At 54.6% G+C, this 21,202-nt stretch overlaps 1 protein-coding gene across 13 annotated transcripts in view; it reads right to left on the bottom strand.

The window, feature by feature from the left end:
- DAB2IP (DAB2 interacting protein) overlaps positions 1 to 21,202 on the bottom strand; it is a 212,583-nt gene that overhangs the window by 72,392 nt on the left and 118,989 nt on the right. For 9 of the 13 annotated variants that reach the window (XM_086325424.1, XM_086325423.1, XM_086325430.1 and 6 more), the window contains exon 3: positions 16,207 to 16,352. The exons of the other annotated variants lie outside the window; for them this stretch is intronic. In XM_086325424.1, the coding sequence (XP_086181550.1) occupies positions 16,207 to 16,352 (146 nt within the window). The remainder of the gene's footprint in view (positions 1 to 16,206; positions 16,353 to 21,202) is intronic. 13 annotated transcript variants of the gene reach the window in all.

A 21,202-nucleotide genomic window follows, 5' to 3' on the forward strand; every position in this document is an offset into this window, starting at 1 on the left:
CCTGAGAAGCAGGAGCAAGACCAGAAAGCAGACCTAGAGGCACCAACTCCAGGGAGCCACTGGTGTCCCCCTGCCACGGGCAGCACAGTCACAGTTGGACTCCCTTTATATCTTCAGGGTCAGCCCCCGGCCTGCCTGGAACCCCACAGTAGACGCCCTGCTGTTTAGCAGAAGAACTCAGCTGACTTCTTTTGGAAGTGGAATCTGAGCAGGACAAAGGGCCCTGGCTGGGGCTCTTCAACCAGACCAAATAAACACTCAGCCTCTCACCAGCGAGGCTGCAGTTCATATTTGGATGAGGGGAAGGGAAGTGCCAATCCGAGCTGAGTTTGGGCTGAAATGACTCTCGGCCAACAGCTGGAGCAGAGCACCCGGGGCAGGTTTCCTGCCTGTCGGGGTCTCAGCTGCCCACCTGGCTCCCCAAGCTGGAGCAGCCAGTGGCATCTCCGGCCCCAGGGCTATTCTGTAGCCCGATAACCGAGCACCTGACCGCCAACATCCCCCAGAGGCACGGGTCCCTGCCAGGGATGGGAAAATCCCAGAGCTGCTCACAAAGTGATCTCTGATGCCTTCCAAGGCCCCCTTCCCAGTGCCCACAAGGCATGCATGGTCTCTCCTATCTGCTGCGGCTACTTCCTGTGGGACTGGGGCCCACAGTCTCACGGCACCTTCAGCTGACCATGCCTCTGGTCAACCTGCAGGCAGCTGGTAGGCCCCACCCAATGAGATCAGGCCAGCTGAGATTAATGGCAGGGAATAAATCAACTCAATTCATGGGGGAGAAATGTGTTGCTTACAGAGATCTTTTTTCAAAGAGGAGCCATTAGTGGTCTTGGTATTTTGATCATAAGAAAATTACCCACGTCATGTTGCCATTAAGAGAAAGCAAAGCCCAGTAATGACAGAGAGGCCTGGATTGCGGCTGGTAGGGCCCCCCAGCTCCTCTGGAGTTCTGTACCTCCTCAGCTCAGGAGGGTCCTCTGCAGAGCCCTGCCCTGCAGGGGTGGGTCCCTGATGCTGGCTGCAGAGCAGCAAGTGCCTAAGCCAGGTGCCTGAAGTTAGGTGGGCACCCACCATAATGGACAGTTACCTAGGCCTCAGTTCAAGTCCCTGGTGCTTCAGATGGTAAAGAATCTGCCTACAAGGCAGGAGACCCAGGTTTGATCCCTGGGTCGGGAAGATCCCCTGGAGAAGAGAATGGCTACTCACTCCAGTATTATGCCTGGAGAATTCCATGGACAGAGGAACCTGGCGGGCTACACAGTCCATGGGGTCTCAAAAGGGTTGGACACACTGCATGACTTAACACTTTCTTTCTTTTCAGGTTCAAGTCCAAACTTGGCCATTTAAAGGTTCTAGGACCTTGTGCAGGTCTCTTAAAGTCTCTTAGCCATCCTCGGCTTCCGATTCCTCACACATAAAAGAAGAAAATGTGCATTTTCTAGGAATGCTATGAGGCCTTCTCTTACCCCTTGCTCCCAGACCCACAGGTCTGCACAAGCCCTTCCACCTGCAAAGGCTCTTCACTGCGAGCTCAGCCCACCCCTCTCTTCCTTGGGGACACCACCCTCACCACCCCAACAGATCAAGTCCTCCAGGGCTCCCAGTGCCTTCAGGACACAGGCCTTCACAGCAATCACACACTGACCTGCAGGACAGGTCTGGCCCACAGGGAGCCCTAACTGAAGGATATCCAGCAACAGGCCTTTGGAGCTCTGTGTTCCGCCCCGGCTCCAGACTTGACCACTCAGGCACCCCCGCTTCCAACCCGTGATACCCCAGTCAGCGCCCTGCCCTGCACGGGCCCTCTCAGGCTGTCTGACACCTCTGGAGCCTCACAACCCCAGAGGCTACCTGCTGTAAACAGGTCCCCACCCCAAACTGCCCCTGGCCATCCACCAGAGGCTGCTTCCCAGGACTTGGCCCCACGTGGCTCTCCAGATTTCTCGTAGTAACACCTTCTTGGAGTTTCAAAAGCAAAGCAAGTCATTTGCCAACTATTTTTTCCCATTAATTTCACAATGCATTTGCTATTTTCCCTCCATAATGACTCATTTAGCAGCAACAGAGCAATTAGGCAGACCACAGAATATTGATTTTCTAAGTGGGAGAAGTGTCCGCGCGACGGCTCTCTAGGCCTGTCTCGGGCTGCCTCCTCCTACATGATGGGCTGGACGTGAGGAGAGTGGGGCTGGATCTGCTGACAGGATTCCGAGGTCTCCAGGGGAAGCTCAAAACCACGGTTGTGTGCACACGTGTGAGACTGAGTGCACATGAGATGATATGATGAAGTCATCAGGGGACATACATGACCCTGTGTTCTGTCCCAGGGACAGAACCCTGGGAGGCAGGCACCATCATCACACCCATTTTAAAGATGAGGAAACGGAGGTTCAGAGATTAGATGACTTGTCCCAGATCACACAGGAAGTTAGGGTGCCGGATCCAGACCTAGGTTGAGGTGTTGGCAGGGCAAAATTCTGTCCATCAGGGCGCCCTTGTGTGGCTTGCTCTCCATGGGATTTGGGGCATGTGGCACTGTTGACCCAAGGAGACTCCTGAGACATGAAACACTTGGTCTAAGTCCTAAGGCTGTACACCTCTGCCTCAGTGCAGCCTCCAAGCCAGCCTGATGTAAACAGGTCCCCACCCCAAACTTCCCCTGGCCATCCACCAGGCCTGGCTAGTAGCTCTCAGAAAGGCCCAAGGAAAGACACAATGGCAGGACCCCCCCCCACCTTCCTCCTCTTCTACCCCCTGACCACCATCTCCGGCCCAAGACAAGGGCCCTACCAGCTAGTGGGGCACCTCAAACGTGGCCCACCTGTAAAAACAAAAAGTTGAAGGGTGAGAGCCAGGGACGGTTTGATGAACTGGGCATCTGTGATGAGCCATATCTTCATATGGCTCCCAAACCAGGCCCCACAGCTGGGATCCCATCAAACCAGAGTTTAACACTTCTCCTACCTCCAAATTCCAGAAACTCCCTCGAGGCAAGGTGGGACAGGGGCTGTAGGGGTAACAGATCCCCAAGGTCCTAGGGATCAAAGCCACCAGTCACACTGATCTTTACCCTGGGAGCAAATGGCTTCTTGGTGGCTAAGGGAAAGAGCTGAAGATCCAGCTGGCAGACTTGGGTTTAAGTACCAGCTCTGCTACTTTCTACGTGGCTTTGGGTGGAATAACGAATGACCTTCTCTGAGCCTCAGTTTCCTTATCTGTAAAAGGAATAATGCCTGCCCTGACATCTGCCTAGCGGGTATGAGCCCCATGCAGTAAATGATAAAGTGCTACCTAAATGCTGGCCAGCTAAGCTTAACAAAGGGAAGGTTTCCAAGAGTTGGCATTGCTCGCCAAGGGGATGGCATCTCCCCATTACTGGTGATGAGCAAGCAGACCCTGGATAGCCCATGAATATGGGAAGCAAAGCATCCTGTTTCCCCTCCTGTGTACCCAGATGCACAATGGCAGAGGAAAGGCTCCCAGCAGTCAAGCAGTGAAACAATTTACTTGCTTTGGTTCATTGGATGCTCCTCTACCTGTTTAGACTACTGAATTCCCTCATCACAAATGCCCATTTACATCTGCGAGGATGTAGGGTTCCACAGAACCCAGTTTGAGAAATGTTCCTGTGGGTGCTCTGAATAATGGATAGGGGACGTAGGGAAGAAAACAAGGCCTTTCAAATACAACCTTCAAGTACAATGTACTCTCAAGTACAACCCTGACTGGACAGACTATAGGACCTTCCCCAGCATCAGTGACAAGTCAGGGGCAGACCCAGCCCTCAACCTCCCTTTCCAGCATGACAGGGAGACAAACCCATATGACCAGAGGGAACACTCACTTCAGTGAGACAACGTAAAAAGAGGACTTAGACATGTCCAGGAGGAGTCACTCCCAGGCTTTTTCTGGACTTAACAAGCCCAGAAACTTGGAGGGACTCAGGAAGGAGCAAGCCTCAAGCAGAAATGCCTCCTTCCCTGCTCTTGCCTGAAAACTCACCATCCCTACCCTCATGCGCTGGGTCAGCAAGGGCCTCCTCCAGGCTACCTGGAAGCAGGGCTCAGGCTCCACGACAGTTGACCATTTCTGAGTAGAAGAGTCTATGGGACCACAGGAAGTGGGTGAAACAGAACCTCAAATCGCCTGTGTGTCCAGGCCCCAGGTGTGGATCCTAGAAGAAGGCAGCAGGCAGGACCGGTCCCGCCCACGATGCTGCCGCGTGGATACACCCCTCCACCCCAGTGCCCTCTCCTCTCCCTGGGGGGGCTCCATGCCAGCATCGGCTGATGAGTCCGGGAACCACTGGCTCCCTGGAAGAGCTCAGACAAACCCATCCATGGCAAACCCATCCATAATGGCACAGACTTTGCTCCCAGCAAGGACAGAGCTTTATTAATTATTCAGGGACGGTGCAATTATGCAAATCAGTGGGCAGCCTCTGCCCGACTGCTGTCTTCTGCAGGAGTCCAGGGGGGAGGAGGTGCCCAGAGCCCAAGCAGCTGGGTACAAGAAGGGAGTCACCCAGCCCAGGAAAGGGGGAATAAACCCCTCACCCTTCTGGGCCCACAGAGGGCTCTGAACAGAGCTAGACCCCACCACACACTCAGAAGAGCTAGTAGCTGACTCTGAAGACCTGGGGGTGCCTTTTTCCAAAAAAATAATATATCCCCAAAGCTGCTGCCAGGCCAGCAAGGCCAGCATTCAAGGCTTGCTCCCACAGGTCCTCAAGGCATGGAATACTTCCAAAGTCTCCTCTTAAAAACCACGCTTCTAAGGAGAGGTAACACCTCAAATTAGTGTTTACCCAAGAAGGTTCTGCAGAATACTACTGCTCCCGGGGTGGGGGTGGGGGACAGGAAACCTCGGATTAAAAAAGATGAAACCAGTTTCTTTCCTGCAGGACTTCTCAGGGCCTAGAGTGAGGATGCCCACGGCGCCTTTGGAGGGGAACCTCTAGTCTCACCCCCAGGAACCAGGAGCTGAGTCTGATGAACTCTGGATGGATTGCTCACAGAATTCCCCGCCAGGTTCAACATCCCTTGACTCTGAAATTTGTGGAATAGGTTTTCACTAGGGGAGAAGGCAATGGCACCCCACTCCAGTACTGTTGCCTGGAAAATCCCATGGATGGAGGAGCCCGGTAGGCTGCAGTCCATGGGGTCGCTAAGAGTCGGACACGACTGAGCAACTTCACTTTCACTTTCATGCATTGCAGAAGGAAACGGTAACCCACTCCAGTGTTCTTGCCTGGAGAATCCCATGGACGGAGAAGCCTGGTAGGCTGCAGTCCATGGGGTCGCACAGCGTCGGATACGACTGAAGCGATGCAGCAGCAGCAGCCTCATAAACAACCATCATCAATAAATGTGAACTTCACGTGCACAGAGGAGCTAGACATGACCACCGAGCGCGCGCTGGTGGGGCTTTCGGCAGAGCCCCCGCCCATGGCCCAGCTGTCACCACCCCGGCTCTGTCCCCGCCCTGAGGTCAGGCAGTTGTGCAGGTGCCCAGCGCCATCTCAGGTCCACAGATGGCTGGGTGGGCTGGGAACCTGGCTGCATGACTATAGCAGCCCCCTCAGCCCATCCAGCCAGAGGTCTCGGTGCCAGACGCACCCGTCTTCCCACATGAGCAGATCAAAGCCTGGACTGGGAGGCCCTGCCCACCAGCATCACAGCTTTCTCTCATCCTCCTGGGCAGTGAGGAGAGTGATCATGCTGATCTGGGGAAGTGTGGGGGTTGGGGTAGGGGGGTGGTGCGCTATGCAAGGCCAGTGAGCCCACCCAAGACCTCTGTCACCCCCCCACCTCACCCAAGATCATCAATCAACAGACCCAAATGCAGCTGTGCTCACTCGCTCTGCCAAGAGCAAAAGAGGTGTGGGGGCCCAGACTGCTGGGGGTGCCCATGAAGAAAGACACTTATAAGCACTGAGCAACTGCAAATGGGGGTATGGTCCCTGAGCCAGCCCTAGCCTCACACCATGGGGACCCCACCCACAGAGACCAGTAGGAAGGCCCGCCTGCACTGCCACACTCCTCCACTCTTCCAGAACTTCAGCACCCATAGTAGCCTCCTGCAGAGCCTGGGGTGGCCCAGGACACTCTCCCATGTATGTGTGCGTGTTCAGTCGCTTCAGTCGTGTCCGACTCTTTGCAACCCCATGGACTGTAGCCTGCCAGGCTCCTCTGTTCATGAGCTTCTCTAGGCAAGAATACTAGAATGGGTTGCCATTTCCTCCTCCAGGGGATCTTCCCGACTCAGGGATAGAACCCATGTCTCCTGTGTCTCCTGCACTGCAGGTGGATTCTTTATTGCTGAGCCACCAAGAAAGCCCGTGGGAGCCAGTAAAACTCCGGAAACATCTAAGTACAGACCCCATCTCTGCCACCCACCTGCAGTCTGATCAGGGCAAGTGCCTTCACCTGCTGGAGCTTCAGTTTCCTCGTTTGTAAAATAGGAAGGGGCAGGCCTGTGCAGTAGTGAAGAGCACAGACTTGGGAGCCAGGCTTCTTAGGTTAGGATCTTAGCTCTGCCATTCCGGCTGGGCAGGCCACGCTTCCTGGTTGTAAACCAGGGATAACAATAATCAGTAGCAGCACGCGGGCTGTCGTGAGGTTGGAGTGAGTCCCTCTCTGTGAAGTGCTGAGAGCAGGCCTAGCCCACGGGATCTGTCCATCATGTCAGTTACTACACTGGAGACGATCCTGGCTTTGAGTCCAGAGACCTAGATCCTAAATCCATCATGAGGTAAGCCCTAATAAGTTATTTTACCCCTCTGAGGCCAGTTTCAGCGCCTGTAACTTGGGGGTGGAGGATGAACGAGGGGAGTGAAGAGGATTAGAGATGACCTACAGACAACACACAGCGCCTGGCACGCGGCAGACGCTCCACGAGGGGCAGGCAGGTTAGTGACGTTAGCGACTGAGCAGGCTGTTTTTGGAAAACAGATACCATGAGAACAGTGGTGGATGGAGGGGCCTTTGATAATAGAGCCTGACTGCCTGGGTTTGGATCCTACCCATGAGCTGTGTGACTTGGACAAGTGGCTCAGTCTCTCTGGGCCTCAATCTTCTTTTCTGAAAAATGAGGACAAGCAATATCGTTCAGAGTGCTGGTGTAAAGATGACATGAGAAAGCACAGGAAAGGCACAGGGCATGGAGCCTGGCCCATCAAGCAGGTGGCCACGCAGGGCAGTGGGTGGTGGTGATACTGTAACACTCAGCAGAGAAGCTTGCCATGAAGAGTGCAGAGATGAAAGGCATCCTGGCCCCCCTAGCTCCACGCCACCTCCAGGGACTTCACGACCCGAAGGCAGTGTAGCAAAGCCCAGGAAAAACAAGACGCTCCCCTGTGCTGGGCGCCCTCCCTCCAGGAATATCAGAGTCCCAGGCACTGAGATATTAGTCTTTGTTTTGCTTTGTTGAGATGGGGAAACTGAGGTTCAAAGAGAAGCAGTGGGTGGAGCTGGCCTTGGACCAGCCTACACCTGCTGACCTCCCCGGCAGCTGGCAGTACAGGGCATGGGGCTGTAAGGCAGTCGTGGGTTCATATTCCAGCTCCACACCCTCCAGGCTCACATTCCTCTGCCTCACCCCCCAGCCTTCTCCCCAACCTCAGCAGGCATCTGGCCTCCCCAGCTGGGGATACAGCTTACGCTGCCCGCCTGGCCCCTTCAGGGCCTCTGCACAGACCGCCACTCTCATCCCTGAGCCTCTCCAGGCTGTCCTTAGAGAGCTCCACTCCCAGGTGGGGCCAAGGACACCTGGTCCAGCCCTAAATTAGCTAGTCCTATCCTATGGGCTCTGACCCAGTGGGCCTGGGCTTGAATCATCTTATTCACTTGATCCTGGTAATTCCAGAGAGGACCGAGTACACCTCTCTGAACCACTTATAACAGGGAAGTTGCAAGAGCAGCGAGCCTCAGTGGCTCGGGTGGGCCAAGCACTGGACCTGGAGTTAGGAGACACATCCCAGCTCCAGCTCGGATTCCCTATACCTCTTTGAGCCTCACCTGTAGAAAGCAGACCATAGTCATAAATGCCCTAACTGCTCCAAGTGCCCTTTGGAGACCTGGAGCACAGGGTGAAAGTGCTTTTTACAGCAGGGAGCCCTGGGCAAGCGCAGGAAGGACTCCTATCAAAGGGGGAAGGTAATTTCAAAAAACATCACAAACCTAATAAAAAAGGGCACAGCATGCTCATGGGAGGATTCTAGGTCTCAACCAGGAAGTGGATCGCCTGGCTTGGGGCCCCCCAGTATGTGACTTTGGGCCAGGAACATTCTCCTCTTGGAGTTTCAGTGAAAAGAGAAACACAAAACACTCTTACCATGAGGAATCAATAAGAATATAGCAAAGCCGAAGCAAGTTGCTTGGACAGAGCCCTGCCCTCGGCAAAAGGCACAAACTTTGGACAGAGGTTCTCACACCTTGGGGAGACACAATTAGGCCAAAGAGTCTAATTCAGAAGGTCCAGGGTGGGGGCCCAAGAATCTACATTTTATTGGGTATCTTCCTGGGGTGGGGTGGTCAGTCCGGCTCAGGGGCCAGGCCCTCAGTTTCCAAGACAAGAGTGGGATTTTATCAGAGCTGATGCTGGGATAGAGTTTCCTGATGAAATCTGGGGAAGGGGGAAAGGGGGAAAGAAAGGTAATAGGAGCAGAGGGGTGGGGCTGTTAACAACCTATTAATCTCCTCCCCCGCCGGAAACAGTAATTGCTGAGGCGCACACATCCTTCACGTGCTAACAGTCTGCAGCTGCAACACGAAGCTTTGATTACGAATGTCAACAAGACAGAGCATGAAATTAACTTCCCCTTAGTCAGTGGGCACAGGGAGACGCTGCACTCATTCACTGCCCTCGGTATGAAAACTCCCTACGACAATGTCGCATCAAATTAGAGCCTGTGCTGCCAGGCTGGCATCTATATCTCTGCCCGTAGCACTCTCTTACAAGCAGGCTTTGCAAACAAGGGCCTGAGGCTGGAAGAAAGGTCAGGGCTGGAGGCAGGTGACGGTCCCAGGGTGAACTGGGAGGTGGCCAGAGCTAGACGGGACCCCCATGGGGGTTTGCCTACTGGACAAGAGAGGGGGGAATCATCGTGACAAAGAGTAACTCACCCCTCCGAGTGCCTGATGTGGGGAAAAGTGCAAACCCAACCTTCATCTGGGTCAATTTCTGCCCTGCCAGCCCATCCGGAGAGACGAGTTGGGGAAACAGACTATTCCAAGGTAGACTGCGCTGAGTGAGTTAGCGGGGCAGGCCAGAAGCCAGGCTCCTGTGACCCTGCACTCGCTGGCTCCAGCCTGGCCTGAGGCTCTCCAGGTTCAAGTGGCAGCAGGAAGGAAGTGGGGTGACAAAGGGAGGTTCTTACTATGTATGCCCAGGGTGGGGGCATGTGGCGTGGCCTGCAGGCAGGACTGTGCCCTGGTATGTGTGAGACGCTGTGTATCCACCCACAGGCTCCTACCCGCAAAGGCCCACAAAGGACGGAGATTCCTTCCGACTCAGGGGTTAGTTGTTCTAACTAACTAACTAACTAACAAGGGTCAGTTTCCATGTAGAGTGGCTGGTGACTGCCCCGTCCATAGCCCAGGCTGTGGATATGTTGCCTGGCTGCTTTGGGGGCTTCAGAGGGTGGGGATGGGTGTGGTACAGCCTCACCCCAATCTGGTCGGGCTCTCCTCGGCCATTTGCACACCCCACCCCCAGGCCGGGAATGCAGCCCAAGTCACTCCTTGTAGGCTGATAGACCAGCGGCCAGAAGACCCAGCATGTGAGGTTCTTCACGCAAGAAGCCCTTTTTCCACTCACCGTGGCCGATCTCCCAGGAGGCCTGGCTGGCAAGCAGCTAAGCAGGCCCGGCCGCCTGGGGAGAGGTCACCATGCCAGCCGTGGGAGCTGGATGTTTTCCTTCTTGCCTTTTTGGTCTTCCTGTGATCTCCAGTTCTCTTCTGTGGCCCTCTAAAATAGCCATTAATTAGAGCCTGGTAATTAACTTTCTGGTTCGAGTAATATTTTGCAAAGGAATTCCATTAAAGAGTCGATTTGCATATCCTCAGACCTGGGACCTGGAAATAGACAGGGTTTTTCTAGGAGAATGGGCAAGGCCCTGCAGTACCTCCCAGGCCTGGCATCCAGGGCTGGGCTCTGCTGGCACCTATGGGCACGAGGGGTCTCCTGACGACCTGGGGAGGTGCTGAGTCGTGGGAGATTTTCCCCAGGAAGGCAGGCAGTTTTGTTCACAAAACTGGCTGGCTCAGCGGCCACACGCCCAGACAGCAACTGCACACCTGCACACAGATACCCACATGTGAGAGCTCAAGACAGAACACACCACACACACTGTAAAACAGGGGGCATGTAGATGTACATGCCGGCAGACACGTACACATGAGAAAACAGACACAGTAAGAACATTAGCCAGAACTCCTTGAGCGCTCAGAATGAACCATATGTCCATAATCGACCTACAGAAACACTTCATGTGGTCCAACCCAACATGAAGTGCCAGGCACTGTTCCAAATGCTTTACATGCGATTCCTCATTTCAGAGCTACAAACACGTACAAGGATGTTCACATATACACACCTTCATGAGGGCAGATGCATACTTGTAAGACATATAAAGACATGCACTCGTGTGCATGTCAAAGGCATGTGTACATGCCTACAGCCACCTGTACAGGAAAAGGCTTCTCTAGCCTTTAAAACCCCAGCTTGGGGCTGATCACATCCTTACTAGCTAATTTCCGCCGTTCCTAAAAATATTGCCCAGCTCGGATCTCTGGAAGATACACACGAGGGAGCTGCAGATCTAAAAGGAGGGCGATAAAAACGAGAAAGCAGAAATAAATTGGTTCTTTTCCACGTCCGGGTCATGTTCTGTGGCTCCCCCTCCCTCTAGAGACGAAGCCTAGAATCACGTGCTCCTTGGCAAGGCTCCAGTCAGCCCTGCCCCAAAGGTGCCCATGGGGCTCCGAGTACCACGCTGCAGGGGGGCTGGGACCTGGACGCAAGGCCAGGCTTCTGGGCCGGTCCCACCGCCATGCCTTTGCCCACGTGCCTCAGTTTCCCTGAATCTAACAACCCCTGCACTGCTTACCGGCGCTGCACAGCAACAGACCTCTCAAAGTGCTGTGTAAGTGCGAGGCTTCCTTACGATAATTATCGGATTAAGAATTAAATCTGGTTCCCTTATGGAGAGCAGAGCAGGGGAGGGGGAGCTGGGGAGCACTCCTTGCAGGTCATTAATGAATTCCCTGCCATACCACTTGGAAGGCAGAGGCCCATTTAACAAAGATCCACCTACATGGATGGTGGTGAAGGAACCAAGGAAGGCCAAACAGGGCAAGGAAGACTCTTGCGAAGGGCTTGTCAGAACGTTCAGAAGGCAAAGGACAGGAACAGACAAGACTTTAAAGCAGCAGCACAGCACTACTGGCCATTAAACCCAGGAAAACAATGTTCAGTGACTAACCAGCAAGAAACGCAAATAACAAAGAAATGCCACTCTTCTGCCTACACAAACGACAAAGATCGTGTTACCGATGACACCCAATGTTTCAAAGGCGCGAAGAAACAGGTGGGCACCCTCAAAAATCTTTGGGGGAGTGTAAATTACTACAGGCTCTGGATGGGAAGCATACTTATCAAAAGCCTGAAACTGCTCTTATTTTTTGACCTAGTAATTCTAAGACTTTATCTCATGGAAACAATCACAGATGGAGACAAATGATGCATATTTAAGGATTAAATACCAGCACCATTTTTAATAAAGAAAAACTAGACATAACATAAACGCCTAGATTACTAAAAAGAAGTATGGTCCAAACATCAAAAATCGATTTTTAAAACACATATAGAACAGGTTTGCTTTCTCGGGTGCAGACAAGTCCCAGGGTCTTTCTACTTGGCTATTTTTTGTGTTCAAAGTAGCTGTGATCCTCCACACAGCCCTCTTCACCTTTCAAGGGACAGTAGCATCTAGTTCCATCTCTTGAATAATAATAACGTGATTGCACGTTATTATTCCCACACTGCAGAGAAGACAACGGAGGCTTACCAAGACGGACTGACTTTCCCCTCCAAATATTAACTTCCACTTACTGAAAACCTACAACACGGCTGTCTAACCGCTTTCATGTGTTATAACTTACTTAATAAAATTTTAGAAACATTTAAGAAATGTGCAAAACCCAGTGTTAGTTGCCAAGGAAACAGCACTGAACAGGACATTTTCTATTAAGTGCACGATGAATATATTAATATTAATGTTTCCAACGACGTGATTATCATCAGACCCATTTTGCTGATGGGCAAACTGAGGCTCAGAACAGTTAAGGTGACTTGCCCCAGGAACTGCCTGGCTTTAAATCCAAAGATCATGTACTTCCCATTACTCCCAGACACTGAAATGCATGATCATCTTGAGATCACCCAAGAGAAGGCGGAGAAGGACCAGGCACTCGCTGTCTACAGCAGGGGAGGGAGAGAGTCAAGAACACCCAAGCCTGGGTGCCCAGCCCAGCTTGCATCTACTGTCAACAGAAAACAGATCCCCTCTTCCATTTTCTCCAGTTCCTCACCAAGCTCCTTCTCCCTGCTCCAAGAAATGCCTCACCCAAAGGGACAGAACTGATTTCTGCCTACATAGGGCCAGTGGTGGGTCCCTGAAAGCCCTCATCCCTACCTCCAAATTATCTCCCTCCCTTAGTCTTACACTGCCTGGAATCCTACCTTAGTAACTTTCAGGTGTGGGAACTCCCAGCAACACACATACTCCCTGGAAGGGGTAGTCAGGCCCTTGCTCCCCACGTGATCAGCCTTGGGTACCGGCACCTGGGTTGCCCACCTGTGTGGAGGGCCAGCATCACCCAGAGAAAATACCGCGGAGGGAAAAAAATGAGGAAGGCACTGTATTGCCAGCTGACCCTCCCAGCTACTTAGGAACATTAATAAATAAATGAGTGAGTTCGAAATTATCTTCTGGGAGGGCAGAAACACCACATCCAAGATCGCTTTTACCAACATTAAAACTGTCTTGTAAATGAGGCAGGAAAATTTCCAGTCTGCAAAAAAAAAAAAAAAGCTTTTGCCAGCACACCTTTCACCTGGGATGCCTCGGAGCGGCATTCATTTCTATTATCCACGGGGAACGATTACCTGTCCTTGGTGCTTATCTCCAGAACCTCCAAAGAAGAAATGAATGTTGAGGGGCCCAGTGATCTTGGAGACCAGCTGGGAACCTCCCCAGGCTGTTTTCAGGGAAATAAGTATAAAGGCTCAAATCTATGGCCCTCGGACCTCCCAGAGCTCAGCTGTGCCCCCTCCCCAGCCCTGGCTGGCTTGACTCCAGGCTCATAATCAGACAACAGCCCTTTCCCCGCCGCCTCCACACCTGGACCAGACTCCTGTTCCCAGGGAGCCGAAAGATCCCAGAACAGAACCAACTGGTTCCCAACCTCCAGATGAGAGGAACCCGGCGCAAAAAATAACCTTCCCAACACAGCAGTTTGCGGAGCATGGCAGAAAGCGTGCGACAAAGCCGCTTCGGCAGCAGCCATAGAGCAGACAGATTCACCCAGTGTCAGAACCCAGGCGGCCGCCCCCCAGTGCCCGGTGTTCCTTCTCCATATGAGGAGGCCACAGGAACCAGCTCACATTGGTCACCCTAGAGGCCCCCACCCCGCTTCCCATGCCCATCCCTTCATGCAGGCTGCTCTCTCTGCACTTACCCCCTTCCCAGGGAGAGGCATGGCAGCTTGGCGGGGTCCCATGGAGCCAGGATTCAACCCCCTCCTCACTGCTGGGCCAAGTCGGAAGGCAGCTGATCTGTCCACCCAGCCTCAGCAGCACCACACCACGTCAGAGTGGGGGGCAGGGAGGCGTCTCTGCACTCACCCAGGTTTGACCATGAGCTTGGGGGGTGGGGTGGGGTCGCCAGAGCTGGTTTTACTCACTCAACTCCAAACAGGACGCCTCCAGGGACTGCCCCAGAGACATACCTGCCCGTCCATCCCAGTGGCAGCGATCAATCTATTTCTAAGCAAGGCAGCAAATCAGGAGATCCCAGTCTAAGCAGAGCCTATTTCAGCTCCAAGGCTGGGTAGAAGGATTTCAAATTCCATCTCTCTGCCTGTCCGTGGAAATCTGGGCTCCCTTCCTGTGCCAGAGAAGCCTCCAAGCCAGATTTTGTTTATAGAAAATTAATAAGACAATCCCACACCGCCACCAGTGACCTTCTGCTCCAGCTACCGTTCACCACTGGCGCTAGAAACAGACTCACAGTTTTACTCCCCACCACGGCCCCCACTCCGCACCCCTCCGGCCTGTGGCAAAGCTGACCTGAAGTCAAGCTGGGCAGGACCTGCTCCAGGTCATCTCGACCACGTCCCGACCTCCGCCCGGGGTTGCCAGCGGATTGCTCGGCAGCATCTCAGTGCGGGCTGCCCGCTGGAGGGAGGTAAACACAGCATGCACGCTGTCTGCTCCCGGAGGGCAGACACACTCAGAGGCTGGACCGCCTGCCATCTCTCCTGCTCCCCGGACCACCAACACAAGCACACAAAACTAGGTACGTACACAAGGTCTCGCATGCGGGTGCAGAGGGTCCTGACCACCACCCAGGAAAGTGCAGCGAAGGGCATGTTCCCGAGGGAGAAAGCCGGAGAAGGCAGGGGCCAGTCGGAGGGAGGAAGGCAGCAAACCGGGTGGCCTGCCGCCCAGACAATAACAAAGATGGGAATCGAGGTTTTCAAAGACGCAGTGGCTGCACCCAGCACCGAGCTCTGGCCTGGCTAAATCTTCCTGCCAGGACACGCCTGGTCCCCTGGGGCACTATGGCCATCAGAGAAAGGCTGAGGGTCCTGCCTCGGACTGGGGTTGGCAGCGTGGGGAAGGAAACCAGCCGCAGGCAGCAGTTAGGATGCATTAGAGAGAGCAGCTCCCGGTGGGTGAAAATTAAAGATCTAGTAATTCTCCTAGAGGATGGAAGGGGTACTCTTTGGGAAGATGCTAGGGGTCAGTTAAACAGTCAGTCAACCTTGGGCAGGAGTTAGGCTATAACTTGTACTCCTCTGCCTGCTGGAACTAAGGAGGAGGGGAGAGACATTTTCATTCTACCTGTGCCTCCCCTACAGGGAGTGCCAACTTGCCAATCATACACAGGGGCACAGCCCTATGAAGGGAGGCAGATGCCAGGGGCCTGAGACACAAGGCTGAATGCTGAAAAGGCTCCTTAGTGCCTGCCCATTCCTTCACCTCCACTTAGCCGAGCAGGGACACGTTCTAACTGGCACTAGAATCCATCACCATGTCTGTGCCCAAGCAGGAAGGTGCCAGGGCTGGCATGCTCAAGGAGGGGAACCTGGGCCCTGAAAGGAGAGGCTGTGTCCGCCCAGTGCCCCTGCACGCGGACAGGATGGCTTGCCCTTGCGAGCTGAAGCCTGCTCTAGCCAGTGACTCCTGGCAGCCTGAACCATCTCCTCTCTCTCCTCTGCCCCACAAGCCACCTCCCCTTGGAATTTCCACACCTGCTCCAGTCTGGCCCGGGAAAAGGAAACAGGGAATTGGAGACACCCCTGGGAGTGGAGAGGTGAGAGAGGGAGCAGCTGCCCGGGGCTGGAAAGGATGAGGCCCTTCTTCCTTGGCCTCGGGCACTGCCCGCTCGCTCGCCCCAGCCCCCAGCGGAGCACGCGCCCTACTTAGAGCAGATGTGTCCCCTAAGCGACCCAGCCCCCTGCTCCTCCCCTCCAGATGTTCACCCTTTTCCTCACCGCTGGGTCTCCGTAAAACCCAGCCGAAATGCCTTTTGTATCGGACACTCAAGGGCTCCAGAGGCAGGGAGATGGATCCTGGGGTGGAGGTGCCACTTCAGCCCCCAGCGCCGGGCACTGCACCGCCCGGGAAACAATGCCCACCACGGCGAGGCGAGGCAGGACTTCTCGGGGAAGGCACTTCCCTCCCGGCCTCGACCCGAGGCTCGGGCACCTCGTCCTCACCCACCCGGGGGAAGAGAGATGGGACCTCCCGTCGCTCCTCCCCGGTCCGAGATGGCCCCACAAGTTGCCAGAGGGCGGCGTGGGGAGCCCTCGCGCTTTCGGCGCGCCCCCGTCCCGGCTCTCGCTTTGTCCCCGCGCCCTCCCGGGCGCATCCCGGGGCGGCGGCGCACGGAGGCCGGGCCGGCGGCGGGCTCACCTCTCATTGTCCGCGGCGGAGGCGGCGGCGGCGGCGGCGGCGCTGCGGAACCCCGGCAGGATGTGGCGGAAGCTGTGGTTGCGGTCCAGCTTGGGCTGGCTCTTGGTGCGCTTGATGGAGCCCTTGAGGCGGCGGCTGAGGAAGCCCTGCGCGCGGGGCGACAAGAGGGGGAAGGGGAGGCGGGGTTAGCGCGGCGGCGGGTCCGGGACCCGCGCGGGACCCGCGCCCTGGCTCGGGCGGCCGCGCGGCCGAGGGCGGGCGCGGGCTCGGCCTCGGCCCCTGCAGCTCGCGGCCCGCGCCGCCCGCCTGCCGACCGAGCGCCGACGGCCCGGCCCGCGCAGCGCGGCCCAGCCCACCCCGCGCCACCCGCCCGTCCGCCAGCCAGCCAGCCACGTCGCCCCCGCCCCCTAAGCCGCTGTTGCCATGGCGACGCCGAGCCGAGCCGCACCGGCCGCGACCGAGGATGCCCGAGCCCCCCGGGGCGCGGGGGCGGGGGGAGCCCCCGGGGCCGAGGGGGCGGGGCTGCAGAGGGGCGGGGTCCTAGGGGGGCCCTCGGCGGCCGCAGCCCCCTCACCTCTTAAGAGTAACGAGGTCACACCCCCCACCCACCTGGAGGAGGCCACGCCCCCGTCCCGGTCCGGGATTGCCTCGACCGGTAGAGGTGAATCTTCTAAGTCTTGTTGGTACAGATGGGGGAAACTAAGGCTCTCCACGAGCAGGCGTCGGGTCCTCTGGGGAACAGCCGGCCAGCGCAGCTCCTGGTCACCTGGACCCCTAACCCGGGCGTCTTTCCTTTCGCAGGTGACTGTCACAGGTCCTTGGGGCCCCTTTGCCTGGAACCATTGTACCCCAGCAGGGGCAACCCCCCTAGGGACAGGGTGACCTAGTATCTAGCTCAGGGAGGAGCTGAAGGGTTTGCTGAGTATCCACACTGCGGGTTTCAAGATTTGGAGCCACCTCTCGGGGGAGGCTGGACCTTCTCTAGAGGGACTGCTGCTTAGCCCATTCGTGACTCAGGGCAGTGGTGGGTGGGGGTGGGTGGTTCAGCTCCTGGGAGGAGTATGGCAGATCTCAGCCGGGCTCCTCATGTAGCCATTCATCCATCTACCAGGCTGCGCTGGACTCTGAGACCTGAGCCTAAGCTGAGCCCAGCCCCAGAGCTCCAGGTCTAATAGAGACAGGGAGGAGACAGCAAGCAGTACAGCAGGTTGAACCAGCGTTCCCTTTAGAGGTGATGGGGTAGATTGGGGGCTGAAGTGGCCACAGCCTGGGGTGTTCTGGACTTGGCACCTTCAGGCAGGGAGGGAGGGGAAAACTGAAGGAAGAGGGATTCCCTGTGAGTCAGGTTGTCCAGTAGGGATTTTGGGGACTCACCTACCCCAGCCTCACTTCCAGGTGATATAAGGACAGAAGGAATGGGATATTAACTCATTTAGAAGTTAACGTTGTACACAATCTGAACACCACATTTCATCCATCACACAATAAAGGGTAGGCTTGGCAGCTCTCTCTGGTTTGGAGAGAGAGTTGGACATTTACTGTCGGCCACGCCCTTGCTGGGTCTGGCCATCTCCCTGACCCTAGCACCCTAGATGTGATGAGGACAAATGTTGATTACACACATCATCTCAGGTCACACACACAAAGAGAAATGACAGAGTAACATCCCTTTCTGCAAATGAAGAAACCTTGCTCAGAGAGGTGAAACGACTCACCCAAGGACACACAGCTTCCAGGCCTGCCTAATGTCCATGGGACCCCCCTCCTCTGCCCACTTTCTTCAAGCTTACCCTTTTCTGATCTTTCTGCCCCTACTTTCCCCTCCTTCTCAATCTCTCCCGTTCATAGAAGACCAGTTCCTGTAGCCACATGTCAAAATTCTGCGTATCCTTCAAGGCGCAGCTGAAATGCCATCTTATTTAGGCCTTCCCAGGTAGTGGTGTCCAAATGCCTCTCACCTCTACAGTCTGGTATTACCCATCAAGGTACTCTAATCACCTGCAGTTCAACAACTAGAGGGTGAGGGACCCTCTTCCAGAGGGGTGACCCACAGACAGTACAAGGCATGATGCAGACGTATCACAAATGGTGGCAGGCCAGGGGAACAGCATGCTTTCTGGGAGACACAGCAACAAAGCAGGGACTTGCACCTCCAAATAAGCTCTTGCCTCTCCCAACCTTGGCCTCTTGCCAGGTGTCGGAGGAGGGGGAAGTACCTGGCTAACTTGGAGGTGTTCTCTCGCAGGTGTTGTCATCAGGCAAGTTCTGCCAATGGGCTTATTTATAGTTTTTCTTGGTTTTCATTCTCCACCCTGATGAAAATTTTACAGTTTTTACACTCTTGTGGTACAAAGAACCATGGAGCATGTTTCACACTTTATGTAGCTCATCATGTAGCAATGTAGACAGTTCTGTCCTATTCCTGAGTTTAAAAAAAAGTTTTCTTCCTTCTAGGAGGTTGAATGGGACACATATCACTTTGTCTTTCCACCCTCACCCATCAAGGTTACCCTTAATACTCATCTGGTAAGCATTACTTGTCATCTTTGAAGTCTATTCTGAATGTACCCCCCGGCACCCACCCAAACTGATCATAACCTTGCGGACTCAAACTCTAACATTCACTCATTTCACCACTGTCAAGAGCCTACTGCATGCTAGACACAATGACCAAGACCATGAACACTATGAGGTGAGCAGTATATAGAATAAGAAGAGGACAGGGAGCTCAGATTCACTAGGAGGGTGACTGTTCGGGGGAATGGAGAAGTCCCCCATTAAGCCCCACCTCACCACACATGTCCACCCTGGAGGACCTTGAATCCCCCTGAGGACCCAGCTCAGAGCTCTACATATGGCAGGTTGAACAAATGCTCATCATCCCAGAAGGCCCCAGCTGCAAGGGGACTCAGATCCAAAAGACTGTATTATAAGGGTGAATAAGGCCCAGAGAGGGGAAGGGTCTTTCCCAAGGTCACACAGCAAGGGTAATCAAAGACTCTGGCCTCCAGTTCCCTGCCCTGTCCAGCCTCACAGCTTGCCTACTGACCTCCTGCATGGGGTGAAGGGACAAGGGTGGCTCCCCACCAGCCCTGGATGAAGAGAGATGACCTTTTCTCGTCCTTTCACGGGCAGGCCCCAAGACATGATTTCTGGAAGCAGCTGCAGGCTTGAACTCAGAAAGAGGGACTGACTGGTCTTCAAATCAGAAAATCTTGTTCTAGAGCCAAGTCGATCTTTAGTGAGAGGCAGTAGGCAAATCACAGCCCTTCTTTCAGTAAAAAAGGGTACTCGAAACTCACTGCACTAACAGTATCCAACGGCTGAGCGCTGGGAGCCAGAGGCCCACAAATAGGGTTCAAATCCAGCTCCAGAGACCGCTGGCTGCAAGATGCTGCGCAAGGCCCCTCACCTCTCTGAGAAATGTGTGGGGCCTGCAGGGAGGATGAAGTAGGACAGACAAAAATCTGCCCCCAGCCTTTCACACCCCCAGGGCCTGGGTTTATCTACCTCTCCAGGAGGCCATCTCTGACTACATATTCTAGCCCAGCTGATCACATCCCTCAGGCCAGCTGAAGTCCTACCATAGCACTTGTGTTCCAGTCCGAGTTCAAATAAGCCGTGGGCAAATAACTGGACCTCTCTGAGCCTCAGTGTTCCTACCTGTGAAATGGGTTAAGGATGATACCTACTCTATTCGTGCTAAGTTGCTTCAGATGTGTCTGACTCTTTGTGACTCCATGGACCATAGCCCGCTAGGCTCCTCCATCCATGGGATTCTCCAGGCAAGAATATTGGAGTGGGTTACCATACCCTCCTCCAGGGGATCTTCCCAACCCAGGGATCAGACCCCCATCTATTATGTCTCCTGCATTGGCAAATGGGTTCTTTACCACTAACGCCACCTGGGAAACCCTGCTTGTAGGGTCAAGGAAAAGATTAAATGAGATAAGTTATCGTCAGTAAAATGGTAAATACTAAGCAACTAAACACAGTAGTTGCCAGGTTTATTATCATTATTCCCTAGGCTGGCTCTGATACAACCATCAGTTTTTGCCCTGAGAAGGTACGTGACCACCCCAGGCGGGAGTCCGTCTAGGCTCTCTGAGGAGCTTAAAAGCAACGTGACAGCAAGGACAGGGCTGGTGTCATGCCCAGTGAATGAATGAACGTGCTTGCAGAATTATCCTGCAGACACAGAATATGGCTCGGTTTGGTAGTTTTGAACTCTTTTAAACACGCACTTTCTTCTAAAGCAATCTCACAGAGACTGTGAAGGTTCAAAGTGCCCGGCCAGGCGGGGCTGCTCCGGTGGAGGCCTCAGCTTTCATTCACTCGCCCAGGGTCTGATGTCTAAAGCTCAGCGAGGTGCCTGCCCCGTCCGCGGGGACCAAGCCTGCCCCCTCCCCAGATGGGGTGCTCTGCCTCTGCTAACACAGCCCTGTTCCCTTGCGCTTAGGTCAGCCATGGCCCCAGGGGCTTTAGCACGAGCTGCTGTCTGGTGTCACTACCCCCAACCCTTTGGTGACTGGGTGTGGACAGCCCTCAAAGCCTCTGCCCATCTCTGTGACAACTCACTGTCTATGTGGACATCCACCCTCCCACTGATCCACGTCAATGTTCCACGCCCCTTGGGCTTCCATCCATGTCAATGACCAAAGGGCAAGAAAGTCCGGAGTGGAGGACAGACAGGCCATGGGGTCTCTGGCTGGCAGGACCTGAGTTCTTAGCTGCTCTCCCATCCCTATTTCTGACACTCCAGTTCTCTGTCCCCCTACGCTGCACCCCACTTCTCCAGGAAGTTCCGGGAGACCTTCTCAAAGGTCTTTCAGAATTCCAGACACAGGATTTCTTTGTTCACCATTTCAATCAATTCCACGTGATGGTGATGATGATGATACAGTTACCAGTTATGGAGGTCCTGCTTTGCCAAGTCGCTCTGCCCGGGGCACTCACACAACCTGTCTGGATCCCGGGGAGGCGATCCTAGGAGGGC

Source organism: Bos grunniens, chromosome 11, assembly GCF_055505025.1.
Source record: "Bos grunniens cultivar Pamir isolate PY7600 chromosome 11, Bosgru_T2T1.0, whole genome shotgun sequence".
NCBI lineage: Eukaryota > Metazoa > Chordata > Mammalia > Artiodactyla > Bovidae > Bos > Bos grunniens.